The 16,598-nt window shown below is 35.5% G+C and overlaps 2 protein-coding genes across 2 annotated transcripts; one reads left to right on the top strand and one right to left on the bottom strand.

Annotated features, from left to right (window-relative positions):
• Positions 1-7,084: 7,084 nt before the first annotated feature.
• Positions 7,085-13,889, bottom strand: LOC110375465 (programmed cell death protein 10). Its single transcript, XM_021333573.3, has 5 exons — positions 13,686-13,889; positions 12,456-12,633; positions 12,165-12,297; positions 8,887-9,048; positions 7,085-8,689 (listed from the first exon to the last, which is right to left on the bottom strand). Exons 1-5 carry the CDS (start codon positions 13,755-13,757, stop codon positions 8,605-8,607), a joined length of 630 nt encoding a protein of 209 aa, XP_021189248.1. The 5' UTR covers positions 13,758-13,889; the 3' UTR covers positions 7,085-8,604.
• A 318-nt stretch (positions 13,890-14,207) lies between these two features.
• On the top strand, positions 14,208-15,646 carry LOC110375488 (actin-related protein 2/3 complex subunit 5-B). The gene is made up of 3 exons (XM_064035321.1): positions 14,208-14,457; positions 14,921-14,993; positions 15,341-15,646. Exons 1-3 carry the CDS (start codon positions 14,318-14,320, stop codon positions 15,578-15,580), a joined length of 453 nt encoding a protein of 150 aa, XP_063891391.1. The 5' UTR covers positions 14,208-14,317; the 3' UTR covers positions 15,581-15,646.
• Positions 15,647-16,598: the final 952 nt, after the last annotated feature.

Genomic DNA, 16,598 nt, shown 5'->3' on the forward strand with positions numbered 1-16,598 from the left:
ACCAGTATTGTATAGCAAAGTTTACCCATTATCCCACCCTACACATCGCACTCGAGAACGGTTTGTTTAGATTTAGATGGGGATTTGCGAATGATATTATTAATTGCGTGGTTCCCACAGCTTCCAGAGGGGTGAGCCGGCACGGTCGGCTCGTTGATTTGTGTGTTATTGTTGGCGCGGTGGTGCGATCGGTTTCCGCATGCACTCCCACGACAGGGAGCAGATGCCGGCCGACACCCGACGCAGCCACTGTCACTCACACTGTTGTCTCTCTGTGACCCCAGCAGACCTGTGGGAATAAACCCGCTGTGGGAATAATAATGCCCATCAATGTTGCACAATTATGCCGAGTGCTTGCCCCATAGTGTCTATGCATTGTAAACAATTATTTAATTTTGTCGATCGATGATACTCTGCAGTAGTAGGTGAAGGTGTCATATCGGTATAAACAAAACAGCAGTGGGTGTCTGTTTTGGTACTAAAGATTATAGAAAAGTGATAATTATTTCAAAGCGGGTTTACTTTACAATATTTCTATGGCACAAAAGGTGGTAAGGTAAGTAGGTAACAGTGTAAAATATAAAAATATTCAACACTAATGTATTACCTACTCGCTTGCTTATCTTATGTTTATTAATTTTTCAAATGAGAATCAATGTCTATATTTATTATCTTATAAGTACCTATTTTCGTGTAATAAAGTCAAGCAAGCAATAATTAGGTACCCAAGTACGTAAGCGGTATATATACCTATAGGTACTGATTACAAAAGGGAAATTGAAACTCATATAGAACAACATTAGCGACTAAGTTTCCTTTAAAAAGTAAAAGATAATACGTCGCATTGGGGGACCATAATAACAAAATTTTATTAGGAGCGCGAACCTAAAACATTTTTTTATTTTATACTAGGTAAAAACCTACATATTACATTTTCATTAAACATATTAATTTGTACATAGATTACAGTCATTGTACATAATACATTACAGTTCCCACTCGAGTTACCTATGTTTGCAGACATTCGGTCTTTCTTCCCCACTCTCACCCGCACTACTGTTAAAGGGCTGAAACGATTTTCACCAAACATTTCTATACGCCTACACCCGCACAAAAGTCACCTTTAATGCAAAAGAAAAATAAATTGAAACCTTTATCCGATCGGGAGTTACCCGTATAATAATTACTTCTTTCTATATTTTTCAGTAGGGCAGCAACAAAGAGTTATGTTATTAGTCGGAACCAACGCACGTTGATGCTACGGATGACGGGTAACTCAGTTGTTCTAACTTGGTTTCATAAAATAAAAAAACTCTGTGTGAAAAAACCTTTTCGAAAATTAGAAGTTGAGACAATGCAAGTAATCAAAAGTTAAAATAATAAGTACTTACCTACTTCGTGTAGATAAATGTTAGTTATAAATTGTGATACAACAATCAGACACTTGACCCGACAAAACAGCACATTAGTGAGCGTGTATCGTATATTCATGGGTCGGCTGGCGATGACATGAGACGCCATTGCATATGCGACGCCGGCCCGCGCCTCGACGCCTGCCCGCCATCCTCGCCACCCAGCAGATGCTCCATTAATATTGTATCAGGCATAACATTAAACGTCAATTTATAGTCCGGTTGCTATACCGCCAAACTTTTCATCGACACATCTGTCTACTGAAACATGGAAATTTATCAACTACTGAAAACATTTAAGGAAATTTATGTGGTACCTACTGATGTCTATCAATATCTTCCTAGATTTCTATTCATTAAACGGGAAATCTAGACATGGACACATAAATTATGCATGCGCACGTCTGGTATACAGTCAACAACCGTTTTTTAAATGATGAAGATGCATCTATGATTCCCAAAACACGCTCTCACTTGTACATGCGTAGGTAGGTATTCACTGGAAAATATTGTGATGAATAATTTTGAGTTTCATTATTCAGGTTCAATATTTAATATTGAACAGGGTTATACTTGGGTTCGTGTTGCATCTTTAACATTTTAGAATACAGTAAAACACACTTGTTTCTTATAATTTCAGTTCAAGAAAATCTGAAAACAGGTAGGTTTAAAAAGAAAATATTCGGATGCGTACAAAACTCATGTAGTCCGTGCACATTAGCGTCATCCGTCCTGAATTAAACAGTCGACTCGTCGTTGAACTTTCATGCATTTCGATCTGTATAATGTACCAATTTGAATGGTCAGTATAAATCATGATAACAGTTTCGGTTACCGAATCATAATAATGTTCAGTAATAAATGTTTTGTTTTTGCAACTACGAACGGAGATTGATGTGCAACAATTACGGGATGCTCCTGAAGCATACATTCAAAATGTGTTGCATCGACAAACAGCTTTTTTTGAAGTCTGTGATGCTAATATGTAAGTGGAAATAAATGGTAACACACAGGATCAATCCATCGTTCCATTTTACATTTTATATCGCGTATCTACATTTATATCAAATGTGATTTTTATGATCTCTTTTACCTTTGACATGCCAATATTATAATAGAATGATGTAGTATAGGTGCTACATTTCATGTTTCTAGAGGCCATTTAATCACAAATTAATCTGCCCAGTATTTTCCAAATTATGTTGCGGTGGGCTTCTTATCTAACTGAATACATTAATAGTTCTAGAACCTAATAAAACTGGTAATCAGACTTTCTGACTTGTCTTTTAAAATCCACTGCCAAAAACAAAACCTTGCCTTGCTTTCGGAGCCATAACGTGTCAACCCAAGTATACACGGTCACTTAACTACCAGAGAAACCGCCACTTAACAAAGAAAATAAAGTAGCCTTCTATTAATATGAAAATAGGTGTAAAAATATTGTCGGTTTAACCCGGAAGCCATGAAATATTGGTTTTATTTAGGCAAAGAGAAAGACATGGACATAGTTATATAATATTATAATATAATTTCATCTGTGTATGTTTTTTTCATCGCCGAATAATCAGATATTTGTACGGAAACGGCGTAACGAAGGGTTAAAGCGTTTATCATTTATTACTCTGCAAATCAATTGCATTTGGCCTGAGAATAAGTACCTTATGAGGGTAACGTGACACTATGAATCATGATCAAGTATATTAAATGGCGTCATATCAGACACTTTCATCTGGAGAGTGCGGCGCCGGCGCAGGACTGAGAGCGTCGAAGTTAAAATCGATTACGCCTCCGGTTTAAAGCTATGAATATTTTAACTGATCCGTGTGATTGACTCATTGTTAAGATTCGGTGTCATAAGAAGTACTTACCTACTACCTAACATTCTTATTTGATCCGAAATGAAAGTTCTGTTTCGTGGTGGCAAGAAATGAAAAATAAGTATTGGGTTTTGGATACCACGAACCGTTTTAAGACTTCGCTGTCCTGTCACCAGGGTGTATGAACCGCGATGATGATGTACTTACTTCTTGTTGTTGTCGCTGTCTGACAGCTAAGGTAGATATATACGGTAGATAAGGAATACAAAAATACTAACATAAAAATGAGGATCCTTCTAGGAACACATCTAGGTACTTATATGTACTAGGTACCTATTCGTATATTTTTGCGTTTTTTGTAGTACAGGCTCCAAAACAACTGAATCGATTGAAAAAAATATTTCACTGTTGTTTCTTGGATACAGTAGTAGTAAATAGTAAATGAAGAGGTAATTATATTATCCCTGAGTAGGGCTGCCATCCGTCCGGGTTTCCCGGAATTTTCCTGGTTTGGATGCCGTCCGTGGGCCGTCCGGGCGGGGTTTCGAGAAGTGTCCGGGGAAAACCCTAATACTTTTCATGTAATTTAAGTATACGGTAATAGTAAATGGATTAAATATAAGGTCTTGTTTTATTTTTAAAGTTTCGGACTCGTAATTTAAGGGAAAAAATTGCGATTTACGCCATATGAGTTGACATGACAGCGCTATCCTTGAGTAACATAGGCTGTAAAGATTTTACTGGGTACGAGCGAGGTAGTTCGCACGGGACGCGGGTGAAACCACGGGACAAAAACTAGTTCTTGAAATACTAAGTCATTTTAATCGGACCATCGCATAGTCGATACTTTTTCATTCCTAATTTTAAAGTCGATGATGTCGTTTTTACCTTGGGTCAGTAAATTGATGCGTAGGTAGGCAGTCCACGTTTCTGAGATAAAAAAGGTGTACGCGGAAATATTTGGAGGTCGTGGAGTGCGGGTTCCTGTGTCAAGTGTCACGGGCAGGCGGAGCGGAGGGGCGTCGAGGGCAGGAGGCACGACCAGCCATTGTCCGCGACCGCACGACGAGACGAATCGCAACGCAGGCATCATGACCCATTAAACGCGGTCACGAAATCATTTTACCACCGACACCAGTCACAAACTACTTCAACTGCCAAAAATGTGACTTTGTTCCCACGGACACTCACCGTACCTAAAACTATTTAGATAGACCTGTGCGTATGATCAAAATTTGAGCACAACCTGCCTACTACCTTATAGCCACATGGTAGTCCACTATCTAAAAATCTACCTAAAAATAATGTTGTTGTAACTTTCATCTGCTTATCAGGTACAATAAAAACTTCATAAAATCAGTCAGGTCATTTAAAGGAATGGGTAAACCATGAACTCTAGGCTATCAACGACCAATGATGATTTTGGTATTGACGGGTGTCCTATACGTAGGTAATGTTTAGTTTCATCCCCGTGGTGTGAAAAACCGAAAAACGACCCGCTCCCCGCGTGGACTACGGGAGTGTCACTAAAGAGCTGGCCAGGCTCTTGTTACGCATATGACACAAATAATTCAACATAGATTTAAATATGTTAAGTGTTTGCCGTTTGTGCGTTGTATAAGAACGGGTAGTATTTAAACGCAAATCAAAAAATATCCTTTTTCTATGCAATAAGATTCCGAATTCCCATCAAAATTACTGATTGCACAGCAAAATATTCAACTCAAAATATCACTAAACACACTACAATTTATTTTCGCAGCGTACAGCGATTTTTCCTTAAGCAAAAGCTTTTTCATCAATGCACAGCTAATAATCTTAATGCACATTATACATGTTAACTCTTTTTCTTTTAAATATAGCTTCTATTTTTATATTATTTACAGCAGTTTTTCTGAATAAAACAGCTTTTTATTAGTCACAGTCATCTTATTATTTATTAATTACGGCATAATGAGATCAGCAAAAAAATATAAAATTAAATACAAAATTGTAATTTATTGAATCCTTTTTTGCCCAATAGGCACATTTTTAGCTTCTGCAGGTGGCGCCACGTACTTGAGTCGGATCGCAAGTCCGATGATATGCTTGCACATATAGTTCTCAAAAAAAATGGGGCAGGTGCATTGTCAGTCATTGTCAGTATTTCCTTTTGGCATACATTTCATATAAGTAGTCATTAAAAGGCTACTACTATAATATAATATTTCAGAATGTTTATAGTCAGAATCATCTTTTGGCATAGTTTTGGAATTTTTATTTTCCTGTAAGAAGCATGCAAACAAGCCTGAAGCATGCAAGCAGGCATGCAGAATGTAAGCAGGCATGCAACATGGAAGTAAGCATGCAACATGCAGCAAGCATGGCTTCTGTCACGGCTCCGGCGCTTCGTGGCTCCGGCAGTCCCATGCGAGCTTATCGTCGCAGATGATTTTCACGCTCACCACCGCAGCTTCGGCTTACTGGCCGGTAGAGCCGGCCAGCCTCAACCGCGTTGGCGAGCGTTAAAACTATCTGCTCCTCAGCTCGCAGGCCGCCTCGCCCCTCCGCGCCTACGCGGTTTTGAATTGCACTCTAGGGGTAGGGCAAACAAGACTACGTGGAGTCGGTTTTGCAGCGATTCGTTTTCGTTACTAGCTTCAATTTTTAATACAATGTTTTTTAATTGAACTCTATCTTACTCGCTCGCGCCACTCTGCACTCCAGTGATAAAAAGCGCGCGAAGCCGCGAACAGTTTTCAGTTAATTTGTTCTGTTTTTAGCAATAATGCAATGTGACAGGATTTTTTTGTTATAATAATCATTAAATTTGCCGAGCATAGCTTCTTGGAAATTAAGACAAATATGATGAATAGGTTTTGTTGTACTTACTGGTTAATGTGCGACTGGGATAGTTATTTTGCTATGAAATATGGAAAATTTGCTGTGCAGTCAGTATTAATGCTATGTATGTAGTATTTTTGTACGAGAATAAATTTAACTGTATTGCATTATAATAAAAAAAGTAATGTCATATTGATGTATAATTTCGAATTATCTGCAGTTTGAGTTTTGTTAAACATTTAGTTTATTTGTAGTGAAGTAAGTTATTTGATGTAAAAAAGAATATAAATGATGAATATTTATTGATAGGCGATTATTTATTTGATATGCAATTTATAATATCCCTATAAGAACATGAGTTATCGCGTTGCTTCTACACCCCGAATGTGAGTAGAGCCTAAGTTGAGGTTTATATATAGGTTTATTAAATTATGATAAAAAATCTATCGAATTTCCTTAAAAGACACTTATTAGGTCAGTAGAAATATTTCAGAATCGTGGCAAGAACAAAAATAGGTACTGCATAGTGCACAGGTACTGCATGAATATGGACTGTTTCAGAGATGGAAACAGATTCGTAGGCTTGAGAAATTTTGTTAATAGCTTTTACAGTGACAGTTAATCACCAAACGACGTTATATAACTTTGCATGTTGTAACTTGCTACTAGCCAAAGTACCTACTCATGCAATCTTCAGTTATTGAGATAGTTTTTGTACTGGAATTGCAACGCATAGGTAAGGCTACGGGGTCCCGGATCTATGCGAGATCATGAGAGAAAGAAATGCGAACAGCCCACAAGAAAGAACACCACGCTACTATTAAAAACAACCAACCATTGACGACCAACACGACGACCAATAGTAATAGAAAACTGCCACTAAACTAACCCATACAGGGTTAGATAAATCAAAGAAGTAGGTTTGAATATGGTGGTATGTTCTGAATACATGAGATATTACATACATGACATACAAGAAAAAACAAGGAATGCAATTGCTGCCACCTAACTGAAAAGGAAAATAATCACAAACATTGTTTACTATAACTTTATTGTTATTATATCTTAAAAGAATAGACGATTGTTACCATAACAATCCCATCATAATAATGGTTAATCAAGTATTTTTAAACAATTGGACTCCTTACTTAGGTATGTAATACTTTAATATTTTTTTGCTTATTTATAAAAATAATACCAGTACCTATAGTAATAAATAGGTTTCTCCCTTCAATAACTCAAACATGTTTTTGTGTTTAAAGACAGTGAGAAAAATCGATTTTTACTCACCAGTGAGACAAAGTTAACCACAGATTATAGTAACCTACTTATATAATGACTTATGGGATAACCATAGCGACAAATCTACCAACGTGTAACCATCTATGCTTTACAACCGACCAGGCGCCTAGAAGAATGCAATCGGACTGGGATCATAAACATGAAACTGTTTTCAAAAATAACATTAATAATTTTGTCATATAAGTGGCTGTAATTTAAAAGTGGGAAAAATTTCTATTTTCCAACAAGTCAGGGTCTATTTCGAGACAGATGATATGCAAGCACCGATATATTTAACAATACGACTGTATCTTTACGTTAAATAAATACCTAAAATACTTTTGTTTATTATAACCACTCCCATCCTCTCCAGCAAAACTTCATTGTTCAGAGCCTGGAATCTAGTAAGAACCACCACTAAAAATTCCTTGACCAGTACCAGGCAGATTAGCATTAGGTATAAAAATTATGATGAAAAAGTCACGCTACTGTTGAATCAAATAAAGTCCTTCAGTTGTCCTGGACACAGAAGCTGCACTCGCAGCAAACAACAACTTTGCTCACTTGTAACACAAATAACTATTTAGATATATCAGTCGTCACAAACAGAATCAGTTGGGTCAATATCAGGTGTTAAACCAATTATTACGTAGGAAATGGTAAAAATTACCGAGTTTTAACAGCATATGATTCATCAAGGGAGTTTTCTAAATTAGAATTCCAAAACATACCTCTACAGTTTTTTAAATTAATTTTATGTTGTCTTTAAAATAAAAAAAGATTTAAGTAGTGCTAAATAAATTTAGAAAGTTATAACTACTACAACGCAAACAATATACTGTACAAGAAATATTGAAAGTATAGTAAAATAGCTAGATAGCCAGTCATTTCAATTCAAACGCCTGGGTACTCTAAACTACAGATTTTGATTTATTTACGTATGATTACAACAGACAAATTAAAAAAACAGATTGCTACTTTAATGTACTTCACAATAAATCAATGATACAGAATACTTATCAAACATCTCACCAAATCATGTTCTAAATATTTTTATTAATTATACAATCATAGGTATTCAGAATAGCTATATTATTTACATAATTTTCTTTATATGATTAACTCCTCCTTTCTACCAAAATATATTAACAAAAATATATATTAGCGTGCCCAACTTATATAACAACAAAACAGTAACAGATGCATTTATATTTTAAGACAGTGATACATAATACAATTGGTTAAAATTTTAATACTGTCTCAAATGCGCGTTACTCTGACTTACTTTTAACCGTGTATAGGATTTGATTAGTTTGGTGTATCAGGTACAAAGCACTCACGAACACTGCATTGGCCCTGTAAACATATAAGTATAATGCCTTACCCACACTAGCAATAAGATATTGAATAAACAAGAAGTCAATTAAACATAAGTTTATCAATGGAATTGTTTGGATATTTCACTAAATAATGCTATAGTCATTTGTTCTCGTTTAGGAATCAGGCTTTAAAAAAACATGCTGATAGTTAAACATTTGATAAAGAGAACTTACTGTCCTTCCTTGAAGTATTCCTTCAACGTGTTAGAGAATCTCTTGGAGTATTTCACAAACTCACGCTTCCTTTGTTCTAGAACCTGCTTCCCTGTTCCTGGTGTGTAAGTAGATACTTCATTCACTGCATCCAGTAGCTTCTTAATTGCTGAAGCAATTTCCCTGTAAGCAGTTAAATGGTTCCAATTATTAAATTGACAGGACAATTTTTTTTAAATGAGAATGGCCATTCCTGGGCTATCAGGAGACAGTTTTAGTGATTTGCAATTTTTTTTTCAATGGGGTCTGGCAGTATCCAGTTGGACATTTGTGAATTATTTTTAAACATTTTCTGTTAAGTTGATGTTTTTTTGTAAAGTTAGGAAACTGTCTGTAACCTTAGCTGTCTATAGTAGGGGAGGCCTAGAAGGGATTTCGGGATTTACTCAAGCGCGGCAGATTAGTATATAGGGAGGTACCTATTACCCCATTTAACACCTCCACCAAATATAAGCCCTGTATATGCAGCCGCGCGTCTAGAATAAAGGATCAGATTAGTAAAAAAAAAATTATCATCTGACATTCTCCAGCGCGTCAGATTAAGATAGGGTAAGTTAGTTATATGCTAAAAAGTGTATATTCCACTAATCTGACAATTTGCGATTGACTATAAGAAGTAGGAAGGTTACAAACTTGTAAAAAAAAACGTCATCTTGACTTTCTCGAGCGCGGCTATTTTTTTTTTATTTTGAAGGGAGTAATTCAACGTTCACGAAAAATATAAAATCTGACGATTCCCGTAAGCCGAAGTAAGGAAAATTAATCGATAAAGTTTAAAGCGTGCAGCTACGTGATGCCGGTATTCTCCTCCCAAGTTTCTATTCCTCTCTCTCTTTTTTCAATTCAATTCATTTGCAATAAGTGTTAGTACATTTTGGGTCTTAAATAATCTACACTAATATTATAAAGCTGAAGAGTTTTTTTGTTTGAACTCGCTAATCTCAGGAAGTTACTGGTCATGGTATGCAGATATATTGTTTTTAACGAAGACGATTCATTTTATTGGATACTTTTGTTAAATACGTGTGCCTTCCAGTTGCATTGTTTGTCTATCGTGATACCGAGAAATGCCGTTTCGTATACTTCGCCTTTTTTATACAGGTCGTGGTGGCCTAGTCATCCGGTTAACATTGGCTCTACTCTGCATAACGTGGTTCACAAAGTACCTACGCGCGTAGTGTCGCTTCATCAATAAAAGCAACTGCTATCTCTTTCTATCTGTTCTGCAAGAGTGGCAAAGCGCAACTCTACTGGATGGTTTTAAACTAATAAATTAAGTCAAAATACGTATTTATTTTTGTATGAAAATAGCTGGGAAAAATGCTGGGCAGATTATTTAGATTTTAGATTTATCTATGGGTATTAAATTGAATGAAATTAGTTTTTGTACCTAAGATTTACGCGTAGATTATTTCCGTCAAGCCATGTTATTATAGATTCTATTGTATTGTTTATGACACATGTCATTATAATTAAATGTAATTATTATAGAAATGTATGTAATGTATGAGCAGATTGATACACTCCGCTAATGGCAATGTCATATATATCATTGTATGTGCCTTCTTATCGAGAACAACCTTTATTATAACAGCTTTGTTGAAATGTTTGTCCGTTCTAAGATATAGATCAAAAAGTGTGTAAAAGTTGATAGTACTTAGAAGACATACTCGTAGTAGCACTTAGATATTCCTTTAAAAACTTGAGATATCAATGGATTATTTAGTTTTAACTTTTACACACTTTTTGATCTATATCTCAGGACGGGCAAACGTCAACAAAGCTGTCATATTAAAGGTTGTTTTAGATAAAAAGGCCTATACAATGATATGTATGACATTGCTATTGGTGGAGTGTACGAGGTTCCGTATATTTGTGTCCATTGTCCTTTATGTTTTTCATACTTATTTGCTTATAAATAAAAGTTTTGTACTTCAAAGAATAAGTACATACTGGTTTATTTACTTGCAATTTTTTCAGTTCTTCAATTTGTTAAAAGGTTTGCAAAAAACCTTTCCATTGTCAGATTAAGCGAATTCCTCCAGATAATCGTCAGATTATAAGATGATTACGTTAAGGGTACATAAATGAACCATATATCGGGTGTGTCGTTCACAATCACATTAAATCATATCACATATACTTTATGATATTCTATGGGGAATTGTAAAAAAAATAACCTAATCCATTCAGTGGTTTAGCCACAGGAGTCATTTTTCGTTTTTATAATTTACAACATCATGTGTAAAGCAGAGATAAAGTTAGGAGTATCGTATGTTTTGATCAGTTGACAGCTGTCAGTTTTCAAGGGAGAATTTCAGTTGTTTGTAATGACTGACTTTTATATGGTGTTCTAATTTTTGCACATTTTTATTCCATTTACTTTGTTTGAAAAAATCATTTTTTTATTTTTACGTATTTTTCTTTTATCTTTGTGTTAATCGACATATATTAACCAGTATATTAACGCATTTAATTTAATGTGATTATGAACGACACACCCGATATATCTTAATCTGACGCGCTCGAGTATTTCAAAATGGCGATTTTTTTTTGCAATTTCAAGTAATGGCCACGAGTTTAGGTCACGTCTAAATCATCAGATTATTGCATAAGAGCCTTCGTTTTGGTTCACTTAACACCCCTTTTGATAATCTGACGCGCTCGATAAAATTATTTTTTTTCCCATTTTTAACCCTTACCTACTACCACCCCCACCATGGAAACAGTCAGATTAATATACGTATGTTTTCAAAATAACGCAGGACGTGCATGCTATTAATATCTGACGCGCTCGAGTATGTCCATGCAACTGTTTTTTTTTACATTTTTGAAAGTTTATAGCCGCTCCACCCACCGATGAAAGTGTGTGTATGTCAGGACATTTTTTTCTTCTTATCATCTAAGCTTCGCAATCTAATAGGTCTCATTGACGCTCGAGTCACTCCCGATTTAGCACTCTCGCCTCCCCTACTACTAGGCTAGATACAAAATGATTGCTCATTTTACTTTGTAATAACTTTGCAATATCTAAGAGGTTATTGAATGAAGCATATGCATGTTTTGCACGTACTGTATGATTTTATTGAGCAAGGACTTGTAAAGTAATACCCTTTGATAGATAGATTTTCCTTTTAATAATTAATCTAATAGAAAGCTGCTCTAATAGCAGCTAGAGAAAAAAAATTACCTAAAATATATTCCACACACAATAAGACAAAAAAACTCCACACACTTACTTAATAGTTTCCAAAAAGGTCTTTCTGTCTGTTATCTCATCTGGAATGCGACTCAGAATTTTCTTTAAAGCTGTTGACTTTTTGTTTAATTCTTGGAATGCTTCTTCAGTTCTGTTCAGTCTCAAATCTGCACCTAGAATAGTACATTTCATGTTAGTAAAAACACTACAAATAATTATAAAAATACTCATTCTAAGAAAAACTGTATGTATATTATAGATTTTTCTAAAAGTGTAATAAGGGAAATTCCATTTTATTTGGAAGTTCAAGCAGTCTAAATAAAGTACTAACATTCAGCCTCAGTTAGTGTTCCTTGCAGCCGCAGCAAGCTCTCATTCATGTTAACAGGTATATCAGCTCTTCTCATGATACCTGCCACCAAATCATAGTTAAGGCCTGGAACTGCAGCTTCCGCCTTCGTCAGAGCCGCACGAAGCGTTTGAGAAGCTCCCAGGTCATATTTCTCTAGCTGAAAATGTTGTTATGTTAAAATGATAACTCTATATAGATAAAAGTTACTTTCATCTTGTGCATTCTTCATATTGGATAACATAACTACACCCTTTCCACGGAGACAAGTTAGTGGGAAGAATGTACACTCATAGATTGTAATTTGATCAGCAATAACTGTCAATGCAGTGTGCTCACTAGAGTATGTGCACATTTTAGTCTGTTCATTTTACAAGTGTAGTTCAGACAAGGCTATATTTAATTTAATAAATATTCATCACGAAATAACCATGTTGAGGTTGGCTTCCAGTCTAACCAGATACAACCAAGCACCAGTGTTTTACGAGGAGTGACTGCCTATTTTTTGACCTCCTCAACCCAGTTACCCGGGCAACTCAATACCCCTTGGGAAGACTGGTGTCAGACTTACTGACTTCTGACTAAGAATAATGACTGCCAAGGATGTTAAATGACAGCGAGGACCTACAGTTTAACATGCCATCTGAAACACAATCATTGGAGTCCAATATACACTTAGAAAGTTGCCCGACTAGGAATCAACCCCACATACTCATACTTGGGGTTGGTTCTTTAACCACTAGGTAACCAAGACTTAATGAATAAAGTAGGTAAGCAAGCTTTTATTAATAAAATATATAAACTTTTACATCTATACCTATGATCTGAACACTGCATTGACAGTAATAACTGACCAATTAGAAACAATCTGTCTATTTCTGTTTTCCTTTGTATCCATGGATAGGGTATAATCCTTAACAACATTGTTGTCCAACCGGAAAATAAATGATGACCAATTTAATGAAAATAATATGTAACATTTCGTAAAAACACTCATTAAATTATCATTGAATAGTGTCGCAATCACTTCCTACCAACAGTTATTGCAATGTTACTTTCTATAATGCAAATCAATGAGATATTATTACACACGTCCGTCTTACCAGTGGTATTATTTTATTATCTATTCTAACTGTGACATACTTAAAAAACAATATTTCCCCGTTTCCCGAGACTTGACAGCACAAAAAGAAATGAATACAATGTACATACCTGAGTTAAGACGGGACGTATGAGAACGGGTAAAACTAAAGAAGTAACAGGGAGTTCATCACCCATTGTCATTGTGGTTACGAAAATGTGATTTATCAATTCGAAAAGATAGTGATTAAGATTTTAAGGATATTGCCAAAATCAACTATTTGGCAACAGCAGTGCGACGTGATGTGATGTACGGTGACACTGACAGAAAAGAATCAATCAAATTATAGCTTGTTTTTTTTTGTTGTATTATTTAGATACAATGCCATTTAATCCTGTTTAAATTAAAAATCAAGTTTAAATATTTGCATCAAGCTTTGCAAGAACAAAACTAAATAAATACCAAGGCATCTTTTCACACAGGGTCGCTTACTCCTATATGGTAAGCTATTTGTATGGGTGCTAAAACAACTAATAAACTACGTATGTTTCTTTGGACATTTCTAAACCACAGCCAACAGGCACGACCATTACACAAATGTCGTCAAACTCTGTTAAACTCAAACAAATCAAAGTCAAATGCATGTCATCCATAATTTAACATAACATTGTCATTTCAGTTGATTTCAGTATTGTTAATTTCATTGAAGTGTATAGATTTTAATCGGCTTATAATTTCATTTTAGTCAATTTGAAATCACCAAATGGCGAAAAATACTTCCAGTTCTGCTTTCCGTAAGATCGATATCGATCAATATAATGAAGATAACTTTAGAGAAGAGGAAGCTGAACAGTCTGTACCCACCGGACCGGATGAAGGAGAAGTTTGCGCTCTGCTGAATCAATATCCTTTTAAAACAGTCAATTAAGATTATTCATTATTTATAAATGTGTTCGAACAACTAGTGAACGCCCGATATGCTAATAGTAGTAGCATGTTTGTTTTCTTTAGAATACTACAATGAATCATCGCATTTTATCAGTACGGCGGCGAGCATCTATAAAACAATAATTTTCCTCAAAACATTGTCTGAGCAGATTGTTTCTACAAACCGAGCTCTACCAAATTCATAAAATAATAATTATGTACCTATGTAGTATGCTTGAATCACTTACATAGTTTACCTTTTTATTTATAAGTAATAATCATTCATCATCCTCCAAGCCTTTTTCCCAATCCTGTTGGGGTCGGCTTCCAGTCTAACCGGATTCAGCTGAGTACCAGTGCTTTACAAGAAGCGACTGCCTATCTGACCTCTGATAAGTAATAATCATTATTTTATTTAAAATCCTTAACTCGACCATACAGGCAGATATACTGAAGCATTGAAAGTTGTACTGAACAATGCGCCATTGGGATCGCCCAATCAACAAGTCAAAGTAAGTATGAGAAGTAATGTATAATATAAAATTATTAAATAAAAAGAACCTCATAATACTTTTAGCCAGTGGTTCCCAATTAGTGGTATGCATACAATGGTGTTTTCAAGATTGCATCAGGGGCATGAGTAGCATTTATGTAACAAAAATTTTTAATCCTTAAAAAAAGAACTGCCCACTTGAAAAAAATGCAAATAACCATTCTGTATGCATATTTTATGGTTATGGGTATAGTATACATCATAATTCTAGTGACATAGTTATCAAAGCTAGAAAATGAGTCATAAACATCATTTTACTAGTGTATTTTGTACATCATATTTAATTTGCTGTATATATGTTTTCAGGATAATGCCTTGGCACTGACTTTGAAAGTGTTGCTTGCAATAAAGTCTACTCAGATTGAAGAAGCTGTGGGGAACCTGTGTTTGGATGATGTAGACATTCTGATGAAGTATATTTATAAAGGTTTTGAGAATCCTACTGAAGGATCAAGCGGGCATTTGTTATTGTGGCATGAGAAAGCATTTAATGTTGGTGGTTCTGGTTCCATAGTGAGGGTACTGTCTGATCGCATGAAAGTTTAATTGACGTAATTGATTCCGTATAACAATATTTATGTATTAAGCGAAATAAATGATTTGTATATAACTTATTAAAGTTTATTTGATTTATAAAACTCCTACTATATTGAGGTTGTACACAGTCTGAGAATCTCTCCTATATTATAATGTAAAATGCAAGCAAGAGCAATTACAACAGACTGGACTCATACCCTCCCTCCTCTGAGCCTTTTCCCAACTATGTTTAGGGTTGGCTTCCAGTCTAACCGGATTCAGCTGAGTACCAGTTCTTTACAAGGAGCGTCTGCCTATCTCCTCAACCCAGTTACCGGGACAACCCAATATCCCTTGGTTAGACTGGCGTCAGACTTACTGGCTTCTGACTACCCGTAACGACTGCCAAGGATGTTCAATGACACCCGGGGCCTACAGTTTAACGTGCCATCCGAATCATTGGTGTCTAAGATTTACTTAGAAAATGCATAAGTACAAACTTAAAAAGTTGTATTGGTACTTGCCTGACCTGGGGCCCGATTCTCCTAATTTTACTTAAGCGACATACGATTCACATTCGACTGAGATCCAATCCCGACTCAATTACGATTGAAGCGTATGTGGCATTCCGCTATTTTTTCTTTGAAATAAACGGTTTATCCTTTTCTGTCGTTTTTATTCAATAATGAATCGTTTTGTCTGCAAATGATTTACGATTGCAAAATGATTGTACAACAAACTACCGTATAGACCAAAATAGCAGACCAATCGCAATCCAATCGAATGTCGTTGGAATATAAAGCGTATGTGGCATTTCGCTATTTTTTCTTTGAAATAAACGTTTTATCCTTTTCTGTCGTTTTTATTCAATAATGAATCGTTTTGTCTGCAAATGATTTACGATTGCAAAATGATTGTACAGCAAACTACCGTATAGACCAAAATCACCAAAATAGCAGACCAATCGCAATCCAATCGAATGTCGTTGGAATACGGTTGGTCTTATATTAGTAGCAGAATGCCCGATATGGTTAAAACTCATACGTGA

This window comes from Helicoverpa armigera, chromosome 6 (assembly GCF_030705265.1).
Source record: "Helicoverpa armigera isolate CAAS_96S chromosome 6, ASM3070526v1, whole genome shotgun sequence".
Lineage (NCBI taxonomy): Eukaryota > Metazoa > Arthropoda > Insecta > Lepidoptera > Noctuidae > Helicoverpa > Helicoverpa armigera.